We start from the raw sequence: 26,965 nt of genomic DNA on the forward strand, positions 1-26,965 counted from the left end.
TATTCACAATCAACGCAGCAGACTGACCGGAGACATAGCCATCATTAGAGCCATGCCACTAGCATCGTTAAAAATTCAGAAGCAACATATTTTTCCAGAAACGTTGTTGCCATTACTCTAGTTAATACACAGGCCGCCCTATCAACAGTTTTCATAGGGATCATTCTATTACAAACTGGCCGAGTAAAATTAAAACTATACCTGCATAGGCAGGGACCACTAGGGTAAAGTGAAAAAATACAATATTTTTTTTGGAATTGGCCAATCTTACCGTTTTACCCTTAATATGTATGCATCACCATCCCCGGTTGGTCAAGAGATTCTCAGTGTCCACAATTGCTCCTAATTGTGTTTATCAAAAAACAAACCAATCATATTCAACATGAGTGTATTTGTGCGATAAACTGACAACAGCTGAGAAAGGGACAGCTTGCTACTTCAACCAGACTTTTTCTTTGTTTATTACAAGAATATTGATTATATTTTTGGTTTGCACTGAAACATGAAAATACAATGTTTGGGTATCTTCTACACTAATTTGGTTGAACTGGCGTCACAACCACTCAGCCCAAACACATCCACTCATCCAGTATTCCACACATTAACATAATGCAAAACTCCACATTAAACGGAATTACAGACACAATATCAGCCGACAGGACACACACAAGCATTCGCATATGACCGAATTCATTAACTTGTGCGATGACTACAGCCAGTATGCACACAAATTAGTTCAAACACACACACACACACACTCACACTCTCTCTCTCACACACACACACACACACACACACACACACACTACTGTTAGGGCATTACTGTTCGCAGGTATTGATATTGGATAAAAAAATAAAACAGGATTTGAAAACACCATCTTTCATATTGGTCATATACACTGTGTACATTACATGACAGACACATTATGGTTGTTAAACAGATCACTTAAAAGCACTTTGACTGGTTAGCCTGGTTCATGAAGGAGAGAATATAAATATTGAGACCGGTGTCTTGAATTCTTGATGAAAAATTATGATTTCAGTTTACTCAATACTAGGTTCCCTCAATAGATTTGATGATCTGTGATCTGAAAGACTCGTGAATCAGGTTTGCGACTTAAAAATAAGAAACACGCATCAGTTACCTTTTATGCCTTAGAGCATAGAGAGCCTTAGATAACGGCGGCTACTTGCATGTTTGTCCAGCTGTTTTTGTCTGCCAGGTTAACTGAAATACATCAAAGGATGTTCATAATGACGGAATATTGGTTGCCATGGCAATGACACTTTTGGAGGAATTTGTGTTTGCGTTGCCAAAACTACCCTCTAGACATTACTATCAATGTGAATGCTGGGGGATTCTAATAACACATACTATGTTCATTAGTGTTTCCAAATTCCTGTAAATCAGTGGATTCACCTCTGCTGGTGAACTGAATCTTGTTCCCAGTTCAGGGGACGAGACAGCAGGATGAAGACTGGTGCAGTGGGACAGCTGTCTTTTGTTATTATTTAGCCCTGTAAGTCACTCAGGCTTCATTTCCCCCGATGACTAGCTGGCTGTCTGACAGGAAACACTTCATCATTAAAATAATCTTGTTATGAGGTAAGCGAGAGCACAACTGCCTCTCAAAATCAAATGAGTCCCACGGTGCCGCTTCTCTCCACACAGTAGGACTAAAATGTTACAATATACCCAGAGTATCAGAAACATTTGTTATTCCGCTGCTGTGCGGCTGCTATTAGAAGCAAGCTGAGCCCTTCTATGATCAAGTTAATGAATACAGTACATTAGTAATAACTGAACAACCTGAGGCAACAGGATGAAATCCTGGTGTGAGTGTTGTGTTCACACAGATGAGATGTCAGTTCCAGTTGAGTCTCTCTCATCATCTGTTGTCACAGCCAGGAGTTCAGACAGTCCTCAGCACTCAGTCCTGTATGTGTCAGTTACCAGTCAAAGTCAGTCTTGTTCTGCCTCAGTTGTCCTTCGCTAGGTAACCCATGTGTGTGTTGGTGAGGAAGTCACAGGTGGGGACGCTACACACCGCCTGGTGGATGTTCATGGCTGTGATCTCTCTCGGAGCCCTGCAAACCCCAACAGCATGTAACAGCATGAGGAATTTGAGGATGGCTCAACACACTAGAAAAATGTTTCAGACAGCTTGGGACATCAGTGCTTGTATTCTGAATATTCATGAATGTTCATCATTTCACTAATGTGTTGAATATTCAACTATGCCTGTTCAGCACCCTGCTGTGTAAATGGCACAAAATACTTTGCAGGCTAGAACAGTAATTTACTGATTTCTAATAAGACGTAAGATTGTCATAAAGATGTTTCCAGTATTCCAGATGTATTTGTAAAGAACAAAACACACTCTGCAGCAACTGGAAAATGTTATTAATTTAGCATTAACCAGTGCTACTTTTTACTGTTTACAATAAAAACAATCATAGCTGAATGCATAAACATGACGTACATATCATATGTTTGGGAAGTAATCATGTTGGGGCTTATCACTCAAACAACAGGAAATACTGCATTTCTTGGGAACTATTTTCAGCTGTGGATTCATACACATTTGGTGGTCTAGTGAGTATTTATGACACATTGTATGTGGGGTTGACTCAAAATAATCTACAGCATCTGTGTTTGTGGTAATGAAGGAATGTTGTTTTTAATATTTTTGGAGAATATCAGGCTTTGGATATATTAACAATACCTGTCAATTCATTGTTGGTTTTAGTGTTTTCATTGCATTTGTTCACAATAAGAAAAATATAACGAATCATACGAACATGTTAAAATTAATAAAAATGCTAAACATTTTTTTAAAAACAGTTTAAACACAAATATTAAAACTGTCTGATTTGACATAGTCTAACCCATATGGTGTAAAACATGGGAAACAATGAAATGAAATGAAAGAATTATTCTACAATACATATTCAGTAAGTAGTTTATTGATCTTTTTTGTTGTTTGGAATAATTTGAGTAACAAAGTGGTAGTTTGGAAAAGCTCTAGATGTGACGCAGGAATGTACAAATGGAGCACTAAGCAGGTTGCATGTTGGAGAGAAAAAAAACAAAAAACAGAGGCTGACCTGTTCTGAGGGGATTTGGCGTAGGCCCCAGCCAGAGCTTCTCTCAGGATGTCACTGGCAAACTGCTCTGTAGCCTGCAGTGCGCGCACACACACACACACACACACACACACACACACACACACACACACACACACACACACACACACACACACACACACACACTATTAGTCACAGAGAAACCCACTCTCTCACATACAAGGTGAAACATGCAATACTGTGAGGGTGTTCATCTCATGCATACTGGATATTCATCATTCTAGTCAAGGGTATGTTGAGGTAATGATGAGCTACTGCAAACAGACAACTTTTTTACTTTTTGGCCTGTATAGAGACCGACCTTCAGAATCATGGCTTCGACCACTGGAGCGAACAGATTCTTCTCCACCTCGACCGGCTGGAAGGTTACCCCGATCTGAAAGACACAAAGAAGTCATCATTATACACACTATACTAGTAATTACAACATTGAAGTTCATCCTGGAGAGTTTCCTGACCTGCTGAGCTGTTTCACTGACAAACTGGGCGGACACACAGGGACCCAGGAAGAACTTGGGCTCCACGTCTGCTTCCTGCTCCTCCTCTTTGACCTTTAGTTTCTGACAAGGTGGAGTCACAGTGACGATGTCCACTATTTCGTCGTCTGCCTCCTCTGGTTCGGTCTTCAGCAGAGCTTGCATCTGCTCCAGCCGCAGCATCAGCTCATCGCAGCTACTCAGAGTCGACGGGCACTCTGTGGAAAAATTCACATTTAACACATCATTTCACACACAGCAGCAGCAGCAGCAGCAGAAACAGCAACTGCATCAATATTTCCCTCAGACTGAAGCAGCTGCTTGATTTGTGGCTGTGTGTTTAAAGGAGATTACTTTTGCACAATATTGGCTCATTTTACCAGTTCCAACAACCAGACAATTATAAATCAAGATATTTGTGTGAGAGGGAGGGAGACGAGAGGAATACAAACAACACAAATTATTGTATTGTCTGGCTCAGGCAAATGTGTGACTCATTCAGCTAAGCAGCTTCGTCTCTCACCCTTTACAGACAAAAGACAGAATTAATGAGAACTCCCTGTGAATAAAACAACATGGCTGAACAAAAACACAGAGGCTGTGCGCTAGCTGCCCTCACACACCAGTGGACGGCAAACACATTACTGGACCAAATGGTAACTGCAGAAGCACTACACCCACACTCTGCACACCCTGGAACACTGAAGGCAAAATATTGATTCATTCTGAGCTGCTGAAAACAGAAAAGAGTCGACTGTGAAATCGCAAAAACAAGCTAAAGTAAACGATGCCCCATGTAGAAGCAATGTACCAAAACACACAGAAACTGACCGGGCTCGTTGTCGATCTGTGTGAGGATGTCCTCGATGGACTCGTCGTCATTCTTGCGTTGGGGTTCGGGGTCAGGTGGCGTGTAGCCCCTCTGTCGGCACCACTGCACCACCTCTCTGGTTTTTGGGGGAGTAAGGGCCTGCAGGCGAGGCGAGTGGTCCAACACGTCCTGGACGACCCGCTTTACCGCCACCGCTCGCTGAAGCTAAAACAGACACATAATGTTTTGTGACTGCAAAGCTTTGATGAACATATATTTAGGCACAAACAAACTCTCGACAGTGCAGTTTAAGCTATCAGGCAGACAACCTTCCCTTCTCCTCATATTGTATAATGATGTGCTTTGAGCCCTGTCACCTAAGTAAATTAGTGACCCATATATATAAATATCCACACCTGGGCTCGTCTGAGAGCCTTTTATAGTAGTAGCGAAAGAGAACAGACAGACATGGGTTGGTCTGTATGAGCTATTGATGAACCCATTAGGAAGAAATGAGAGGAGACAACCAGGAAGAGATACACATCTGACCAGATAGACCAGACGACATGAGGCAAGCAGAAAGCTTGCTGAGTCAGGGGTCCAGCACTGAGCACCAAGACAGATCACACAGACAACAAAACTGCAAACAATGCAAATTATCACTGACATTACAGAGGCTTTCACCCTGGAACCGGGAGCGTAAGAGCTTGTTAGCAGGTCACTCTGAGATATGAATGGGGTTAAATTAAATCTTCATCTCAGGAAACAGAACTTAAATGTGTTCAATATGACACTTAAAAATACAGGACCCTGCTTGTTCTTTTTGTAAGCACAGCACAGACACAAGTTAGCAAGTGCATCACAATATTTGTATGATATGGAGAGAAATTGTAAAGATATTTGAACCATTAAAGATCTGTATTACCCAACAAAATAATAAAAATAATTTTCACAACTAATGTAGATTTCCACTGTCCTGTCAGTAGCTTGGGCTGTATTTCACACACACACACAACAAAAAGTCACCTCTGATGCCCTGCGCTTTCCGATATTCCAGGAATAATACTGTTCTGTCGAAGAGGCGCAGAATGGATGGGAGTCTTCAGCTAAACAAACAAACAAGCAGACGGAAAATTAAACAGCTTGACAAAACACAATCCATTCGCTTTCAGTTTGTTTTTATACATAGAGTTGATTTTTAAGCATGCCAACTGGAGGTCAAAGGAAAACACACTTACTCTTATCTGGCACAATCAGAGGGTACTTCTTCACAACAGCTGTCAGCAGCTGCATCATGGTCTCTATGTGCTCAGTGCTGAGGAGAAAGCAATTCATATTCAGGTGCTTATGTGATGGCTTTAATAAATGAATCTCCACTAATTATCAGGGAGAAGTTAGTTCAGCGAGTTAAAAATGGAGATGTTAGCAATTAGGTGGTAAAAACTCTGTGTCAGTGCAGATGCAGAGAACAATCTGTCTCTACACTTGCACCTTTCCTCCTAACAGACAATGTTGTTTTTCTATCTGGGAATCGATTAATGTAAGTCAAAGGAGCATTACAACTTGTCCTTACTTGATGAGGTCGTGTGCAGAATTATCCGCCCCTTGCTCCTGCTTGACTATGGTAGCCGCAGTAGAAACGTGGACAGACGTGGGGACAGGAGCAGTCACCGGGGGTGATGGACCAGCTGTGACAGCTGTGCCAGCACCTGGCTCTGTCTTCACTGAGGCGGCAGAGAGACAGAGAGAGAGAGAGAGAAAGAGAGAGACAGCAGAAAATCAAGTGTGAGACAAAGATTCATTTCATTAAACCTAGATTATTAGTCTGAGGAGGAGAATTGTATTATGACTGGGGTCCCTATGACTCTAGGGATGTACCATGTCCGGGGCTGCATAGTAAACCTCAGTACTTAAGTACTATCTGTTTCAAGAACTGTTAAGCTCTGTTGGTACCAAATGTCCAGTCAGATTCTGGCTTAATTACTTATATTTACATCATATAATACTTTATTTACATTATATTCTAATTTTCTACTGTATTTAACTTTATCTATAATTAACATTATGTTTGCAAAACTATTCTATTGTTCTGTGTGTTAAGCACAGATGCATTTGAGAAGTTTAACATATATTGTTAAATATAAAGTACCAGGTAAAGGTTTGGACACATTTTCTCATTCAACTGAATGGGAATGTGTGCTCAAACCTTTGACTGGTACTGTATAAAAAGGAGTCAGTGAAATAAGGTGCTGAATACTATCAGTTGCAAATCATAGGTATCATATGTTGGCACCGACTGACAAAATTTACTTTTTCATCGTTATTTTTTTTAATACCCAATCCTGACTGACGGAATGAAAGAAAACTGAGGTTGTGAATAAAAGTTGTGAAGGAATGAGAGAAGATGGGAGACTGGGTGGGGTGGGGATGGATCCCTCTCACCTTGTGCCAGAGGCAGGGCAAGGGAGGGGGAGGCCTGGCTGGCAGGACTTGGAGAGGCTCCAGCTCCAGCTGCTCCAGGAGCGGTGGAGGAGGAGGAGGAGGAGGAAGGAGTACTGGAGACTGGGCCTTTAGACACCACTTTACACAGAAGAAAACACACACACACACACACACACACACACACAGGATGGATCAATGGCCCATTAGGTAAATGGGCTTAATAGTTAGATGAAAAATGAGAAAGAAGAAGATGGGCCTTACAATGGAGAAAAGAGAATCTACAGTGTGTTTAAGTGCCTCAGTAGTCATATGTATTGTCAAAATAAACTCAGATTAGAAGGACAAACTAAATAAAGTGTATAGTTAAGCTACTATACGCTAACACTGTTAGAGTCATTTGAGAGAACAAGATGTTTTGTTTTAACATTTGTTCTTCAGAAACTTGTTATAAAAATATAACAAACCAACAAAGTCCAAAGTCAAAAAATCAATCTCAATGCAGCTTCATGTTTTATTCAACTATCTTTACTGCTGCTTTTATCCACTTTGAGAAATGATTCACATTTTGAGGTTGAGCACCCAACGTTTTCTATCTGCAATGCACATGTTGTCTTTTTTGTCACAAAAGATAACTTACCTTTCCCAACAGGCATGAGTATGGTCTGCAGCCCTCCAGAACCAGTGCCAACCCCCAACTGCTTGAGCTGGTTGGCAGGGATGGTCAAGACCGTCTGCTGAGAGCTGGAACCTCCAGAGTGGATCTTCAGCATACCTGGAAAAAAAAATCAAAACATTCCAGATGAAAAGCGGTTCTGACTGGACATATACTATATTTGTTCAAATAATATGACTTGCACATAATTTCAAACCAACTGACACATGCAGTGGCTTTCTCTCTGCCTACCTGAGAGAGTTGCACCTGTCTTCCCTCCTCCTGCTGCCATCCCGCTGACCAGTGACGCTGCATTGACCAATGATGTACCACTGCTTTTGGGCACACCCACCACAGTCCCCACCCCTGCACCCTTGGACATGCTGAGGACGGGCATGTTGGTGATGCCTTTGGCAACTGTTACTACAGCACCAGCTGAACCAGCAGCACTTTTTGTCATAGTGGCCGAGTTACCAGCACCCTTGACCAAGGTGGCCATAGCAGTCTTAGACAGGCTGCCGCCGGCAGCAGCGCTGGCGCTCTTTGCTGCACTGATTACTGCTGCTTGGTTGGCTGCCACCAGGAGAGAGTGGTGCTGAGAGGCAGACTTCCCGCCATCAGCAGCCTGCATGAAACACATAAAACCCTGCTGTTAAATAGGAAATAAAAAGAAGCACATAGTATGTATATATGTATAGTAATTAGATGTGCCTAAAATTTTACAGCTGGGTGTAATATTTGGATAACACTGTGTGGGTCCATCAACATGGAGTCCTGATATGAGATGCTACTCTGATAACAAACTGCTATAGTGTGTATACAACTTTTCCATGTACCATCACCAATGATCCAATGAAAGATTTCTGAACGTGCAAATTAATTCAAAAACAGTGGTTGACAACTACATTTCTTTACCACTTATTTTCCTTTTAAACACTTTATAAAGCCACAGCTTCGAAAAATATTTTATGGGCTGCACATCTCACATCCTCTTCCTCACATATGGACTTACGTGACAAGACATGAAAGTGTTTATGACATGTCAATTATTTATGTGACAACGCCATTTACAAATTCACCCTGATGTTTAGAAGGGAGAGAGGGAGCGGGAGCGCTGCTAAATGAAATTCTCTGTGACTAGACTCTGCTCACTCCTCGCTCTGCTCACGTTTGTTTTCCAGTGTCGTGCAACTCCCAGAGTGAGCTGTGCCAATCAGGTCAGTGGTTTTATGGAATTTTCAAAGACAAAGAGTCCATTTCTCTTCACAGAAAGCCCTCATAATTCAATTAACAATCCAGAAAGAGAAAACAGCGATGTGTTGCTCTTTTGTGTTCTCCCGATCACTGAGTGTTTTTCTCAGTTTGTTAGATGCTGTATACATATTTGTTTTTGTGTGTTGGAACCTCTAGGAAGTCTTTTTGTGTGTTTTCATTTCTCAAGTTAATTAGCCCTGGCCACTGACTCTGAAGCTGTAATCACCCCAACCCAGACCACTGCTGATGGACTGCTTGGGGCTCATCACACACCATCTAAACTCTGCTCTCTCTGACAAATACACCACTGACCTTGTTACTGCACTCACACTACACTCATCAGTCCTACTTTCAATGTGTTCATACTGCAGCATCAAATGCTGCATCACAGGAACATTTACACGACTTGTATAAAAGTGTAAAATCAATGAAAATTCTTCAACTGTGATTATTCCTAATTGAAAGGCATTTTACAGCCAGTTACTTCAAGGCCTTTTGAACTGTATGTACTTCACTTAACAATAAAAACGATACTTAAATCACCAAGTATTAAAACCAATTTAGTATTAATTTAATTGGCAAATCTGATGTTTTTAAACATAACATTCATTGAATTGGGTAGAAATTCAAATAGTTGGAAACTTGGGATACTAGAACACAAAACCAGTTTGCAAGCATAAAAGAAATATTTTAAATCAATTTCTATGTAATTGTTGATTGACTTGGCAGCTGTCAGGCAGAATAAAGGAGAAAAATATGAGGACTGTGAAACTGGCCTGCTGCTGGCTGGCTGCTGTCGCAGCACTGGCAGAGCTGGGGGTGGAACTAGCGGCGGTGATGACTCCTCCTGTCATCCTCAATGTGGTCGTCCCCGGCTTGGACAAGTGTCCTGCTGCCGCCGCTGTTACCGTCTTAACAGAGCCATCAGACAACTTCACCTGTGCACCCTGGGAGCCTCCCACCACCTGTCAATCATAGAAAAAGAGCAACCATCTATTTATAAAAGTTCACATGAACAAACTAAAACTGTAAGAAAAATCAAAGCACAGTGAATCAATACCAAATTCTAATTTATTTTTTATACCCAGACTTTGACAACCTGTTGTGATCTACACTCCAAAGACCTGCCAGTTAATATCAAGCAGTGCTTGCAGCTCTTAACTCTCTCAAACCTGGGCTAGTCAAACAGTACAGGGTGCTAACAACAGCGGCTTCCACGAGTATCAGCCATTGTAGAGGTTAAAGTAAAGTTCTGCCCTGAGTCTTGTTCCCTATACTGACCTGAGCCAGGATAGCCGCCTTCTGTCCAGCTGTCACCCGGATGGCCTGCTGGGTAACAGTTGCTGGAGATGATGCTGCATGACCTGTTGAACTAGAACCCCCCTGCTTCCCTGAGCCCTGCGCTGGCTGGCCAACCAGAAAGGTGCCCTGGGGAAAATGGACAAGAAGGGTTGGAGGTTAGGTGAGGATCCCACAAAACATTACAGTGATAAAATGAATAGAGTTATCATAGTCTAAATCCAGCTAGATAAACCTACGCAGCATTAACTGAAAGCAGGGTGCAGTTCTGAGCCTGATTTCTCTTCTAAGGTAATCATAAAATCTGTTTAATGCTGTGCACTACATTTTATAGTGTACACGGTGTGATGATTTTACTGTGTCAAGTGTTTCCACTTTTACTTAAAATACTGTTTGCAGAATACTGTATCAGTCTTCTTTAAATCAAGCTTTTAGGGCGACGGAGAACAAGTTTAAGTTTGAACAAGTTTGTAGAAATCACACTTGGAAACAACTTTAACCGTTAAAGACTGATCATTATTAGGAAACAAGGCCCAGATAGTAACATTAAATTTAGAAGGAAACCTCTTAAGACTGCTTTATTTTATGCTGCTGGCTAACTGCACAGATATCACTGTTCTAAAGCTGGCTGCAGGATCAATGCTGCTGTAATGAATGTGTCTAATTACGGACACGCCAGGCTCTAGCTGTGTACTAGTATACAAAAATCCACCAAGGAAAGAAATCCTATTTGTAACCGTTCATACAAGTCCTGTAAGGCTATAAGGGCATAAAATCGAAAAGCTGGTTTTACATTAATTGTGGCGATGAGTATTGGATCGAAGATGTGCAAAGCATCCAAGTTTCCCACAGACTTTGATGAAAAGACTTCAAACACTGCTCAAAACTCGCAATGGCAACCAAATACTGATGCTCTAACAAACAAAAATGAGAATCCACAACAACACAAAAGACATAAGAGAAGAACATTTTACATCAAAAGTATGTCTGTGAGATTTGTATTATAATCTAAATGTGTTTCAACCCACCTGCGGGGTCTGTTTAAGAATATAGGATGTGTAGGAGAGGTTGGAAGGCAGACTGCTTGAAGAGGAAGAGGAGGAGGTCTGAGATCCCCCAGCGCCAGCCGACGAGCTGCTCTGAGACTGCTGACCTAAATTACAGACAGCCACATACACATCAGTCTCAAATCTGATAAACAATCCTGTTATTCTCTATCCCAAATTACAGATAATCCCTTATTCATTCATTTGAGTAATTTCAATTAAACACAAGCATATTCTACTTAGACAAATGGTTTTTTGAAGCAGAGTAATGCTGGTTTACTGTGATGAAATTTGTATTTTAGATAATATAACACAGTGGTATACTAAGTCTCTTTAAAGGGACAGTTCACCCCAAATCAAAATTACATATTTTTCTCTTATCTGAAGTGCTATTTATCCATCTAGATTGTTTTGGTGTGTGTTGCTGAGTTTTGGCCACAGAGATGTCTGCCTTCTCTCTAATACAATGGAACTGGATGGCACTGTACAGCACTCTGCTTGTGGTGCTCAAAGCACCAAAAAATACTTTTGAAAAAGTCAACAGCGATGTCTCTTTCCAGAAATCAAGACGTAGAAGGAAAATAAAAAAAAGAAAAAAGAGACATTGCTGTTGAGTTTTTCAAATGTATTTTTTGGTGCTTTGAGCACCACAAGCCGAGTGCCATCCAGTTCCATTGTATTCAAGAGAAGGCAGACATCTCTATGGCCGATATCTCCAAAACTCAGCAACTCACACCAAAACAATCTAGATGGGTTAATAGCACTACAGATAAATGGAAAAATATGTATTTTTGATTTTGAGGTGAATTGTCCCTTTAAGCGCAATACAATTGGACAGGAAATGTGCAGTGTGAGGGATTCTCACTCGCAGTGCACCGTAAGTATACTGCAGAAAAAATAGATGACAGTGACTGAATCATTGTGCAGAAGATAATGTAGTAGTCAGGATGTTTAACCGCCAGCAGTATGCCTTCAAGTTGTCACTTTAAAAGTAGGTTTCATAAAGTTACTTTTTCCAAATGTTAGCAAAGAGCAATAACACTTTTAATACAACTGACTTCAACTTAAGACGTGGAGGAAAATGTCAGGGCGAAAGGCTTTCAGCTGGGACACTAACCCCAGATACTGAGTCACCAACACAATCATGTATTAGTTTTACTTTGAACCAAAACAGTTCCCAAAGCTACTAATCTCAAACTTCCACATAAGAGATACACAAGGAGAATTCATTTATAACACCTAGCGATATATATGATTTTCATATTTTTACATGACTGCTAAGAAATTATGAGTAGCAAGGCACTAAACTGTTCTCAGGCTTTCCACACTCACTTAAACATCAAAAGATCATATAGACTTCAATTGAATACAATATTTTTTTCCTGAGAACAACATTTTTACGCGAGTTGTATTATATTCGAGGGCTTGATATTTCTGTATTAACAACAGATGTCCTACTTGAACTGACTGAGTAGCTGTTATTGTTGCAGGGCTGTTTGTAGCCTTAATGCTGCTAAGCTAGTGAGTTTCTACCTGTGTGTCTGCAGCATTTGAGGAAGTGAGCCCCTAAAAGTTAGCTCAACTTAACCTGCACAACATGCTGGCACAGTTTATATGTTTTGCTGTTGCAGAGGAAAACAATTCCTAATGATGGAAATTGTCTTTACTGCAAAATTTGACCTGACAGTCATCTGCTAAGCGACCTAGATGTAAAATGTCACAGAATGTCATGTTAAAAGATGGCACGGCTTCCAAGAACTTGGCAAGAGAGTGTCAAGTAAGAGGTTGAGAAGCAGAATGGGGTGGGGGGGGGGGCGCTAAATCCCTATTGGGTCTCACTTTTTCAGCCAGTGTTTCAAAAGAAGTAAATGGTACACAACTTACCAGCACTGGAGGCTCTGAGGATAGCTCCCTGTGGGATGAGAAGCAGCTTGCCCTTCCCTGAGGGGTTCTTACTGTTGGTGGTCAGGTAGAGCTTGGTGCCCGGAGGCAAGTTGGCCAGATTAGCCAGATTGTTTGCAGGCAGCTGAAGAGTAGCCATCACTAAGAAAATACACAGAAAGAAAAAATAATTATATAAATTGTACTAATGTTGGAAATAATTCTTGATATAAAAGATTGGTACATTTTCTTGCCTTACACCTGAATATGACTTTTTTCAAATACGTAGTAGTAAAACCTTTCGTATTCTACACGTCCTGTGCCCTTGGGCCTCATGCAAGAACCACTTAAAGAGATTTGCTCTGTAATTGCAGGTACGAGTAATTTAACAGAATTTGTGGCATTCACGAGTTTTCTCAAGAGAATTTTCTCTTTGGTACAAACGACATTCACGGTCTATTCATGATCTAGAGCTGTCATTAGAGTCATGAACAGATAGTCTACTTTCTTCCACAAGGGAGAAATACTTTTTTGACTTTTATAATGAATTACAATGCCTTAAACCTGCAGAACGAAACTTTTACATATAAATGAACATCCGTTACATTCAAGCCCTTGCCAAACAAGTTCACACAATGCTGATTAAGCCTATGCCAGATAAATCTTTCTGTATTTCACAGTAAATGGAGTTTTTAAATCTCATGCTGAGTATGACATTCCCGCGCTGGACATTAACTGTGTGGCTCATCTAGACTTTCCAAATGTTATCAGACCAAATGGATCAAATTCTGATAGTAAAATGAGTCATTTCACGGGGGTTGTGTGACGCTCAAAACAATTTATCCACTGTTTTACAGCTGCAACAGTGGCCAGTGGTGTACTGGCCATCTGGCATATTGGGCCAAATCTCAGTGGGCCGGTGGGTCGTCAAAAAATATGTTTTTGGGCCGGTTGACCATCAAAACATATCTATTTTTACTGATCCTGTCTGTGTGCCTGTCATTCAGGGTGCTGCATGCCTGTGTCACAGCTGAGTGCCCCCCTTTACTGTCACTGCCAGAAGGGGGAGACAATGGTCCCATGCTCCAGCTTTAATCTGAATGAATTTAAGGTTTAAATATGTTCCCCGAATCAACTAAAATAACATGTATGAACTAAAATAAACAACTGTTTAAATAAATATTCATATTTTCTGATATTCTATGATTTTATCTTATATTTTGGCATGGCAACTTCTATAGTTCAGGAGAAACAGCTGCTTCAGGGTCTATACACAGGTGGTTGTACAGGGAAACATCATCAACACGATGACTGTCATGTCCCCCTGACCTTCTCCCATCTACGTCGTGGACCAATTTGCTTTAGCAAGACATTTTTTATCATATTTCTTTTATCTAGCTTGTCAAACCATTCACTCTTTATTTCTGTCATTTCTGTACAGGACAGCCTGACACCTCATTGAAAGTTGTATCAATAGTTTCAATTTTGTTTTGGGTCCCCTAATATAACGACACTGCTAAACAAATAATGTTTTTGTCTGTTGATTTCTAACAACAAGGCGTAAAGCTCAGCAAAGTACTTTTTTCTGGCTCTTGGGCAACATTTTTGTGAATGAAACTTTGAATCAGATCTGATTCATCAGACTGAAATGAATGATTAACAACAAGTTTGTGCAGTTAAGAGAGTTTGGTGAATCTTACTTGGAACACTGGTATGAGCAAATCTCACAGAAAAACAAGACATTCAGGATGAGAATGTGAAAATGTTCTTGGATGAGACCCAATGATTTTTTCAAATAATAAATTAAATATCAAAATGTGTGTGTGTGTGTGTGTGTGTGTGTGTGTGTGTGTGTGTGTGTGTGTGTGTATGTGTGTGTGTGTGTGAGTGAACTCTGACCTCCACTCTTGCCACTTGAACCACCAGCTGCCTTGGCAGCAGCCTGCTGACCAGAGATGCTACTGGCTCCGCTGACGATAGCTTTTGCAACTCCCTGAGCCAAAACCTGCTTGCCACCCATCACCTTGGAGACGGAGGGGTTGCCCTTGGCGACCAGAATCTGTCCACTGCTGATAGCCACCTGTTTGACTGCAGACTGAAGTGTTGAGCTGACAGGGATGCCCAACATCTAGAAATGGGAAGAGTTCCAATATAGTTTTTGAATGACATTAACTTTAGATAACACATTAATATCACTATTGACATGTAAAAGACTGTTGTGCTTCTGTGTAAGTGTGTGTGGGTATATGCAGTAGAGACTGACCTTGCTAGTTGTGGCCCCTGTGGCCCCTCCTGCCTGTTTCTGGGCCGACATGGAGATCATGTGACCTCCCTTCACTGCGACAAACTGGTGCGCTGCTGTAGCGGCAGGTTGCTGCTGGGTGGTTACTGTGGAAACCATCTGCTGCTGCTGTGTCGAAACTTCCCCCGGCTCCTGCTTGATAATAACCTGCAAAAGAAATGAGTGCGCATGGAGTGAAGAACAGTAACAGGAAGGCCACAGTGCCTTGAAATCTCAACAGGTTGTAGATATTAGAGCTGTTGTATTTAGTGTAAATGCTACTCTCTGATTAATATGATATATTTTGACTGTAAAATAAGATCCCCTTATTATTTTCCAACAGGCTGCAGACAGCAGGGGAGTGTGAAGAGATTTGTTGCTTAAAACAGATTTTTGAAGTCAGCATCATCATTTATTTATCATGGAAATGTTTTTATATTCCCCATCTGTCCCCTCTGCCCTGGCCTTTAGTACTACAGCAGATACCAGCAGGCTGCAACAGAGAAAACTGTAGAATATAGGCCAGTGACGAGTGTCACTGTGATGAAACAGAAATTTTAAGAGAAGCTGTATTTCATTCTTCGTGGATGGTGATGGGATGATGAGTATGTGGGAGTGGGAGGATTACAGCAGTGTATTGACACTTTGTGTTCAAGAGTGAAACAGAACCATGCAATTCTCACAAAGCCCCCCCCACCCCCCTCCCATCTTCAGAGTGATGTCCCATTTAAACAGCTTGCCAAGGCACTCACATCTGCTGAAGATAGCACCCTGGCCTACTATTAATACCACACTGCTTCGTTAAAGACACGGATATTACAGGGACAAACTATCGTCACATTGCGGGGGGACAGATCAGTACAAAGAGATGTTTTAGCTCATGTGAATTCATGTTAACGATGACACCATCAAGACTCTACCAACTCACCTTCACCCCTGATGAGAGGAAGGTGCCGGTGTGAACTTTGGGGGCTGGAGAGCGAGTGCCTTGAGCAGCAGACTGTTTGGCTGAGGGGCTTCCTGTGGAGTAATATGCACATAAACACACACAATAAGTCATGGAAGAGAGGACTGCGGTGGTGATGGCTCACTGCAGTTCCTGCTATCTTTTTCAAAAACATCAAGGCCATTGTGGTGCGAGTTACTCCACCTAGGTGTTGAAGCTGCCCTGCATTTACTCACAGAGCCAAGCAGTGCTACAGTTTTGTTCCTTATCTACTGCATCAATATTTGTTTTAACCCGAAATTGGCAAATCAGCCACAACACCCACATCAACCTCATCCAGCTTGACAAAACATCACTTGATAACACTCCAGCCTTGCTGCCAGATCTGGTTGAGCTGTGAGTTTGTGGAGGAAGTGTGGGAGTGACTGAGTGGGCGAGAAAGAGTGAGCAATCTAGGGGAAAGAGCACCTAAGTGGAATGTGAATTGACACTGCTGATGTGAGGAAGTAAACGCAACAGCCTTGGTGATGTGAGATGACGCCGTTGCTCCTTGTTGGGGTGATGCTGACACATAGGAGTACAAACTTTCTCTATCCGACAGCTAAATATCATCTTAGCAGAAAACTGCACACCTTGTTTGTAGGTTAATACAAACACACAAAATTTGATCTGAGTCTGGGGTCTCATCCGATTTTCACCATTCTCCTAATCTGGCCATGAAACACAGCAGCTCAGTCGCCATGGTAACCTCTCAACCAGCAACCATCCTGCTGGCTCACCACACGTCATACTTTATGAGTGTAAAACAGGGACTAAAGAGAGACAAAGGGATAGAAAGACTCAGGAAAAAAAACAGACAGAAGGGAGGGAGTACAAAGAGCTAGATAAGAAAGTACAAGGGGGTAAAAGGAGGACAAACAAGAAAAAAAGTACAAAAATAGAGAGAGAGAGAAAGGGGGAGTCTAGGGGATATTGTTCATCATCTGTTCCGCTATAGAGTACATTCTTCACAGCCATTTTTATATTCTATGTGGGCGGCTCAGACGCTGTTTCTCGATTTTGCTGCAGGTCCACTTCCGATTTCAAGCGCCACTTTGACAGTAAGTAGGAGATATGTACCTGTGGAGGCGGCAGATGAGGAAGCCATGCCAATCACCTGGCCTGGCTTGTCAACAATGATATAAGGGTTGTTGAGCACTGAGGAAGAGCTCTGCTTGCTGTGGACAGGGGTGGAGGTGGTGGGTGTGCGAGGCAGCGGTGAGTGGCTCGGGGTGGAGATGGGTGATCCTGTGGGGTAAAAAAAAAAAAAAAGTACATGGGCTCAGCTGTTAGATGAATAATTCTCTTCAAGGGTGTTAATAACAAATTAACAAGGAAAAAGCTTCAAGTACGAAAATGCTTTGGGGTTTGTCAAGATTTTGTCAAATTTAAGGGCCTAGGCAAATCTAATATTAACTCTTTAAAACACCACAACAAACCATAAAAAATTATTATTAAAAAAATAAATCACAGATTCAACTTTTGTAAGCTTTTATGAAACAATAAAACTAAATCGCCTACTTTTCTTGGGGATCATGTATTTGCTTTGAAATCTGAATATATGAAAAATGTTATGTGTATGTGTGCATGTAAATGATCTCCATTCTTTTCACTCTTGGTAACCTTTGTGCCACCAGCTGACCAGTGATATCAATCACATCATTGCTGCGAGTAGACATTCACTGAATTTAATGGAGATTGAATTTGTGGTGATTTGGCCCAAATTAAACCATCCATAAAACAAATGTATGCCTTTCAATTCTGTTCATTTCATCCCTCCTGAACAGCACAGCATGTTCCTGAAAATGAATGCACTCCAAATAACTAAACTAAGTGAAGAATGAGCATCAACGCGAGGGAACAAAGTGTGCAAAACACAAGAGACAGAACAACAGAACGAGTATTCGAACTATGAGAAAGTTTAATATCAAGACAGTTAAGTGTTCTTAGTGGTGGAGGTATTGCACCTGCATTAAAATATGAAATAAAACATTTTTCAAACATTTGTTTTAAAGTAGGCTGTTATTTTGCAAACTTATCATTCAGTTCAATTCAGGACAGCAACTTATCCAAACCAATTTCATAAAATATCTTATTGTGCCTGAGGAAAGAATAAAAAGTGATGACAAGAAAAAGCGCTGTGACATGGCCACTGGGTGGAGACAATTACCTGAAACTATTTTACAGCTCATGGTGATTGGTTGGAACGATTTCCCAGGAGACTCAGCGGGGCTTGGTGGCTGTCCTTGGGGAATGATCTTACAGCTCGCTGTGATAGGCTGGAAGGCGGAGTTGCCATGGGAACCCAGAGTGATCCTGTCACTAGCTTTAGGTCTGGTTGGGGTGCGTTCACCAGCGGTGAGGCCTGAGCTATGACCCCCTGCAGATCTCCCCATCTCTGCTTTGATGTAACCTGGAAGGAGATGGTCAGAGTATTAATCACCAATAATCAATTTCAACCTCACCTGGAGTTCAGATTCACATTTAGTCAGAGTTACAGATGTAAGAATACAATGTATCCAATTCTAACTTTCAGCACAAGGTTTTTTACTCAAGAAAGACTGCAAAACAAGTTAAAACTGGCCTAATTTAGTTTTGGGAGAAGAACAATAGCAACAGTTGTTGGGATCAAATTGACATATTGTGCTCAGAACTCTTAGAACCTAGAGGTCCTCATAGGACCACTCTGTTCTGAGGAACCAAGACCTGATACGGGATCTGAGTGAGACCTGGTCCAAATTATACTCCGTCTCATTGGGTTGGGTAGAATCTCGTTTAACTGCCACAGGTCTCTGGTCTGTGTGTCTAATACCCGAGTGGATATAAATGAATCTGAGCGTACTTTGTATCAGTTCTGATCATGTGGTACTTCATACTCACTGTGGGGGAAAATATTTTAGAGAAATCAAAAGCCTGTGTAAAAAAATATTAATATTAAATGACCATTATTATTTGGAATTTGATTCATATTAAATGTGTTAAAATAGCTATCTTCAGTCTATCTGTTGCTCAGTTCTAAATTTTCAATTATTTCTATAAATTTGTCTTTGACGCATATAAACAATTTATTTTTGGAATCAGACTTGACATTTGTATCAAACTTCTGCTCTTTTTCAACTGTGGCTGCTTGTTAACTGATAGCACATCATGCTGCTGCCAGTGTTGGTGTTCTCTCTCTATTAGGATCTGTTCTGCTCTTCCACATATTTGGATCGGGTCTAATTATCCGTGAGTCTATTTGAATCTGGACTCTCTTTTGTGAAAATCAATTTACAAGGAGGTTTTTCACTGGTCTGTTTCAGATCGAGTCAACAGTTTGGACCTGTGAAGACCTCTACTAGAAACCTATCTTAGGAGTTATTTTTTGTTGTTTCTGAATCAACACTCAGTAATTTGGGGGTTATCTTCATGAATATGAACTTGCCAACCAAAACCCCTTTAAATTAACTGTTTTTGTAAATGAGAACCCTGCTTATCATTCACTAATTATTAACACTGTATATTGTAACTGAGGAAGCAGGATGGCTTACTGGCTATGGAAAGTTCCACAAAAATCTGAAGTTCTCCTCACCAGTCCATTATACACACCAACAGGCAGGTGTTTTGTCTACAATGTAAATACAAATGTTTCTGTGTGTGTACCTTTCTCTAAACCGGAATCATGTGAGATGGGAGAACTGGAGCGTCCATAAGTCTGGGCAAGGGAGGCCGACATGGGGCTGGCTGCTCTGTGAGTCACCTTGGAGGAAGACGGCTGAGGGATGTAATCATCCCCTAGCGAGTTCCTATGGAGCTCCACATCCACCACCTAGAACAAATATAGCTCATCGTCAAACTAAAGCACTGAGAAGTTGTCACTGCGGGAAAAAGAGTGGGTAAGAGCATAACTTACAGTTTCTGCCCCCAGTGTCTGAAGCCCAGTGTATGTTCTGTCCAGCTGTAGGAAAAGAAAAGAGGTCAAAATAAAGACTTTAACTTAACTAGGGGTAGTGAACTGAATAAAGCTGTTAAAATCACCATTAATATTTGTTAAGTCCAATAAACTATAAAAGCTAACTATTCGGGCTTTTAATATACACTTGTAGTTTCTTGTCTTGTGTTTTATTTTTGTTATACAACATATTCATATATGATCTGATCACAGTCTGTCTTTTCTGAATTCTGTGTTGTTTAACTTTACTGTAATGTGTCCGCACTAATTAAGCAGGTCAAAGTCCTTGTGTGCACATATTGTACAAGCAAATTGAAGGGTAAATAAATAACTAATAGTATCACAAAAGTAACCGCAAACACAAAATACATCATAAATACATCAGGACGTCCACAAGAACTCATTGAAACCTGCGTGTGGAAAAATACTGTGTCATTCTAAAGAGGGAAACAAGCTGAGGGATGATGTGGTCTGTGATGTGGTCTGACCTTTAGCTGGTGGATGATGTCAATACGTTTGTTGCGAGGATCTTTGAAGTGGATCTGGATCCTCACAGGAAATTCACCCCAACCACGACGTGTTAAATGAAAGGGAGGTTCACTGAAAACAGGCACAAAAAGCCTTATGTAACTTCATTAAAATACAAATCTGGAGGAGAGAAATGTATAGAGGATGCATCACAATGACTTTGTAGAAAAATACTAAGCTCCCACCCTGGTTTTTGACTCAGACTGAGTTAATAATCCCTTAAAATCAATGACTTGAAGGTTCCTCTCTCATCTTCTCCCCCTTTGAAGCTTGAGGTTTTCATCCCCTCATAATAGACACTGATCTGACTGCCAACATGTACAAGAGCATGTGTATGTGCATGCAAATTATGTGTCTATTCAAGTGTACTATATGAGTGGCACATTTTCTTTTTTCTTACTTTCATCCATTCCTACATCTACATTCTGGATGTGTTGAGAGTCAGCAGAGAGTAGTGGGTCTGTGTGGGTTCACTGGGAATGAAGACTTGAGTCAGTCAGGGGGAGCTTATGTGGTGCTGCTACGGCAACGTAATCGCCTTGTCAGCTGAAACAGCCAGGAGGCTACGGCTCAGGATAAGGATTGCTGACTGATGAAAAAGATCATTTATTCAAAAGCCATGGGCAAACTTAAATCCTTTGCCACTTTTAGAGGATAAAATGAGACATCTTCTTCTTCTCCTTCTATATGATTCCTAAATTACCTGTGCGACACCAACCTACGCACCTCAGGGCTCAGGCAAGCCCTTAAAGACGCATGTTTTTTCAAGCGACTACACAGTGTGTATGATTTAGGTGTGCCATGTTGATGTTGACTCCTAGTCTGACTCATTATGTGCTAAATGAGCTCACAGACCCCACCTAATAATGTGTGTGTAAAGTCTGCATAATGAACATCTCTCTTCTTAGTTTCTATAAATACTAACTACCGGCTAGATTCAGCTGGAGTAAGTAACACTCGGAGTGACAAATATTGTTTTTCACTTTCCAGGTATGATTAATGGGGACCAGACTGGAGGATCATTAAATACCCACAAGGGGGCAGTGTTTAGTAAAGGGTTTTCATAATCTGTTTACTTCTGAGAAACAGTATGTTGCACAATATGAATAACAGCAGAAAGGTTTTGCAGGACAAAGTTGATCTGAATGTTTTCCTGAAATTGAACACAATAACACATCATGGTGTTATTATGCAAAATTGTTCCTCTACTTCCTTACTACCTTCAGTTTGGCAAGTGATGCATGGAAATAAATGAAATAACAATATAAGGTTAAAAGTAAACATTGTGTCTATGGGCATAACAGCATGACGACAAATCTTACTGAAACAAGTTTGTCCCTGCCTCTCTAACTTCTATTGTTGCCTGAGGTAACAGCACCCACGTGCTATTTTTTAAAACAACAGAAGAGCCATACCTATATCAAAAAACAGGCACCTAATGGATGAATGCTTACTGACAACTTGTCTGTCTCAAATGTGCAGAAAACCAAACTGGCACAAACCTGACTTCCACTAGGTCATTGGGTTTGTAGCTGGGATGCAAGAAGAACCAGATTTTCTTCACAAAGTGGTTGATGCTGGGTTCCCTCCTGGAGCCTCTGACGTACACCATCCATTTATGAGTTGACTGGTCATTTTCTTCCCGCTTATCTGGGGGAATGTACCTATGGGTGAGAGACCAAGAGCAAAAACAGCCAGAGTTAGTTTGAGAAAATGTAAGGAATAATATATTAGGACTTGGTGGTTTAAGATAAGTTAAAAAAATAAGAGTTCAACTCTATAAAACTAGGGCATGTGTGATAGGAAGGTGGGAAGGCAAAACACTAAAGAACAGGTTTTCTTTGTATTTCATTAAAACCTCTTTGAAGAGGAAAAAAGAGAAAAAATGATAGAAAAACAGAGATTATTATAGAAAAAAACATGCATTAACATTCAATGCAAACATTTCAACCTCTTTACAACAGACCTGCCTTTTGGCAGTCACGGTGAATTTAAACTTGTCTTAACCCCTTTATCTTGTATTAACTGTGATTGTGTCAAGTTTAAACCTGTTTTTTTTTTATGTATAACGATGCACTGCAGCACATGAGAAATGACTCTCCCATTTACCTCTCAGAGATATGTGGTGCACATGAGATATATGGACCTTGTCAATCAAGCTTTCCTGGAATTAACATATTCTTTGTAGTTCACTGAACCAAGTGGTTTCAAAGAAACTGTCAGTTATCCCAATCAACTCGGGCCAAGAAGGAAATAAATTAGGTAAAAAGTAATTTTCAACCTGTATCAAGACTGGGCTTGTCGCATACCCGAATTATGGCTGAGCTCTTCATTGCAGAGTCATGCAAAAACATGACAAAGTCAACTGAAAGGCTCGGCTTTAAAAACACACAGGTGCAAAACTTCTGAGGGAGGGACATACCTGTTCTGGAGAAGCTTTGACTCAAAACAACAACAACAACCCATCTAGTTCACAGTTCACATAGTTTTGCATATAACCTTTTCACATGTCAACAAATTCATTTATACACAACTTTTCTCCTTGAAGTCTGATTGACTTCAGGCAATTAATTCAACCACCATTTTGAGTTTGAGTAATTTATGTGCCATACTTATATTTCAAAAGAGTTTTGAACTTTCATACAATTTGGCTGCGATGATAAAAATTAATTTGTCTGTGAAAACACAGACACAGAAGTAAGCAGCAAAATCTCCATTTACAACAACAACTCTAGGACAACTATACCTGCCCAAAGATTAAGTCATTTTATGGCTTATAACACATTCATAGGTTTCACATAGTGTCAAATTGCTCAACTCCTTTCTGAAAAGCTAAGACGAAAAACACTGCGCTACTATGTACTTCAAGTGATATCAGTGTTTAACGCAAGACAAATATAGACTAATGTGATGACGCACCATACATATCTCAAGGGCATGGAAAACTTCATAGTTCAGAACAGTCGGTTTTACATGATTATCACCCAGATGCTTTCACATCAACTGTAATGAAGAGCCTCAAGAGGATTGTTTTTAACCTAAATGTCATTAGGGAAGTGCAACATGAACATAACCCCTTACAATTTGCATACAGGAATGGGAGAAATACAGAGGATGCTCTTTTGTATATGCTGCATAATATTTATTGTCATCTTGATCGGCCAAAAATGATATGCTCGTGTTCTTTTTGTAGGTTTTTCCATCGGTATTTAATACCATCAGACCCCATATTATAATGGAGAGATTACTGCAGTTAATGAGTAAATGGTAACATCAGCAGATGGTTAGAATCCTTTCTGACTGACCGATCACAGCGTGTCAGAGTGAATGGCTTCTCCTATTATTAATAACACTGGGGCTCCACAAGGGAGCACTATTTCCCCAGTTTTATTTACTCTCTACACTGAATGTAGAAATGTACAAATGAATGTAGAGGTAACACATCTGACCATGTTACTATAAAATTTGCTGATGACACTGCAATCGTGGGTTTGATTCGAGATGATGAAGAAACCAGCTACCAGGTGTGGGTAGATTAGTTTGTTGGTTGGTGCAGGTCCAGTTTTCTTCATTTGAACACCAAAAAAACTGAAGAAATCATTTTTGATTTTAGGAATGATAACAACACCCACCAACAAATGACTGTTGATGGGAAAGGTATTGAAGTGGTAGATGACAACAAATATTTAGAAACAATAATTAGATGCAAAACTGTCATGGAATTCTATCACAGATGTTATCTATATGAAGGGTTTGCAGCATCTATATTTCATGCGTAAACTGAGACAGTTTAGAGTTGATAGAGATATATTGGACCTCTATCGCTCCTTTGTGGAGAGTATTTTAACTTTTTGATCCATTGCCTGGTATTTTTCATTGTCAGTGAATAATGAAAACAAACCGCATAAAAAAAGCAATATGTCCGGTAAGATTGCTGGACAATTGCAAAACTGCTTGATGATGACTTGCAAGTCCCAAGTGGTGAGGAAAGGGCAGGCAATTTTTAGAAATGTATCACATCCCCTATTTAGCGTATAGAAGCTGTTATTATCAGGCAGACAACATAGGCTGCCATCCCTCCGAACCAACCGGGCTCACAGATCATTCGTGCCTACCAATATTGCATTGCTGAACAAACTGTGAAACAAAAATAACTTGACCTCTGTGCGTGAGGATGCCGTAACTTATAATATGTAGAGCACTTTGGTGATATGTTGAGTATAGATCTGTAATTGGGTGGAGGAGCTCTATTGTTTGTTTTTTTTTGGTGGTGCTGTTGTCGTTTTTTGTTGGTATCACAGTTGTCTGTTTGTTTGTCTGACGATTGCTGTATGACACATGATGAATTTTCTATCTATCTATCTCATAAACATTCTCATGACTTCCTGAGCGGCTCCTGACCTCTAAACTGGAAATAACTGCTCTACAAAATACTGAGTTAATCCAATGACTGGGTGAGTAAGTAAAATATAAGTCTGAGAAGTCACATACTTGGACACATTCCCAACTACAATTGTCTTCTTTGCATAGAGTCTGGATGCCTCTTCTCCTGTGGTGTGGTAGGTCACTCTCTGCTCTGCTCCCAAGATCGATGGCACACCAAATGTATCCTACAACAAATAATGAAGAACATAAAAAGCTTCACAAAAGACAAAAAAAAAATAAGGCTGATACCCACTTCCCACTCATCAAATAATCAACAACCCTGTCATCTCTGTCAGTTAACTCACCTTCCCCGTGTTGCGTCCAGGTCTGCGTTCCTGCCCGCTGCTGTCCTCCCTCCATGCGCCCTCTCCATCCCTCTCAGCTCCTTCCCCATGCTGTGAGAGGGACTCGGATTCCGAGTGGGCCAGAGATGGAGTATCAGAGCCCTGGTTGAGAGGGGAAGAGGAGCGGGATGGGGACTCCAAAAATCGCCGGATAGCTGGATGGTTCAGCACTGCAGGGTCACTCTTGGAGGCCTGCTAGGACACACAACAAAAGCGGTTGCTGCTAACATACCGAACCAAACCACTGACTTTGAGCTGTCTTGAATGTGAATATATGGAAATTACCTCTGGGAGCTTTGACAACCCAGCGTTGGCATAGTAATTGGCCACTATGCATGCCCTTAACTTGTCCATCATCCTGCGGGCTTCATTGAGTCGCTACAAAACAACATAAAAAAAAACAATAAACCAAAATGCCCTCCTTTGGTAACTGCTTTAATGTTTACTCTTTAAGTTTGATTATAGGTTATGTGTACTCCATGTGATACAACACAAGTGAATTATAATATGATAAAAACTTGATAAGACACAAGTATTAACCACATACCTGACTTATCACATCTATCTCATGCTCTTTGTTCTTCATCTCCAAAGAAAACTGCTCTCTAATGATGGTTTCGATCTTCTGCACGGCTGCATCTCGGGCTGTTAAAAGTAGGAACACAGAACAAACACATATTAAAGACCAGCTGAGCGCAGTTACTTGTTAGCTGTCACAACATGCAAAGCAGGTGGACTGTGTCAGGGTGCAGACCATGAACTTACCATTATGTTCAGCCGCTTTGTTTCTCTTACTATTTTGGACCAGCGAAATGTCCTCATAGTCGGGATCACTGCCTTCTATTTTCCTTTTAATTCCTGACATGTTTACCTGTTAGGAAAAAAAATATAGCAGGAAAGTGTAAATGAAAACAGGCTAGGTAACCAATACCAATGCACGTATTGCCCAATTGGGATGCTACTTAGCATTGAATTAGCCGGCTAGCTGAGTAGCTAATACCCACGGCTAGTTATGCTAATACAGGTTAGCAGACTGTCTACCACCCTAGCACTGTTTCATACTGCTGGACCAATGTTTGCGAAAATGAAAGCCTTCAGTGAAGCTAACTTAACGACACATATTAAATGTTACGCCAAACTATTATGTCTCACAGCCGCTTGTCGTTCATGCAGCCGGCAGCAGCTCTGTAACGTTAGCAACCGCTACCCTGCTTTTGCTAAGTTAGCTAACGTTAGCACACATTTCCAAACACCGACTCAAGTCTATTTTGAAATGCAGACTTACTGGAGAGCCCTGTGCTGTGGAGCAACGTTTCTTTGTGATGCGTGTGTTTTAATTCAGTGACAGCATGTCCGTTGCATTATGCTATTTTCATTTTACACACTCGTGTTTAGTAAATTGCTAAATCTCGAGGTGGACAAGTAAGCTAAACAGTGGATAGTTAGACTTGTATTTCAGCAAA

General features: G+C 40.8%; 1 protein-coding gene across 1 annotated transcript; it reads right to left on the bottom strand.

The window, feature by feature from the left end:
- Positions 1–443: 443 nt before the first annotated feature.
- On the bottom strand, positions 444–26,965 carry yeats2 (YEATS domain containing 2). The gene is made up of 30 exons (XM_042428952.1): positions 26,788–26,965; positions 26,268–26,373; positions 26,050–26,147; positions 25,788–25,880; positions 25,464–25,694; positions 25,225–25,343; positions 22,236–22,397; positions 20,694–20,805; positions 20,167–20,211; positions 19,917–20,082; positions 18,445–18,687; positions 17,355–17,522; positions 16,218–16,309; positions 15,272–15,457; positions 14,908–15,136; positions 13,012–13,170; positions 11,110–11,234; positions 10,064–10,210; positions 9,559–9,747; positions 7,781–8,153; positions 7,514–7,648; positions 6,877–7,014; positions 6,008–6,158; positions 5,673–5,749; positions 5,461–5,540; positions 4,455–4,659; positions 3,606–3,841; positions 3,449–3,523; positions 3,109–3,182; positions 444–2,088 (listed from the first exon to the last, which is right to left on the bottom strand). Exons 2-30 carry the CDS (start codon positions 26,365–26,367, stop codon positions 1,980–1,982), a joined length of 4,317 nt encoding a protein of 1,438 aa, XP_042284886.1. The 5' UTR covers positions 26,368–26,373; positions 26,788–26,965; the 3' UTR covers positions 444–1,979.

This window comes from Thunnus maccoyii, chromosome 12 (genome assembly GCF_910596095.1).
Source record: "Thunnus maccoyii chromosome 12, fThuMac1.1, whole genome shotgun sequence".
In the NCBI taxonomy this organism is placed as follows: domain Eukaryota; kingdom Metazoa; phylum Chordata; class Actinopteri; order Scombriformes; family Scombridae; genus Thunnus; species Thunnus maccoyii.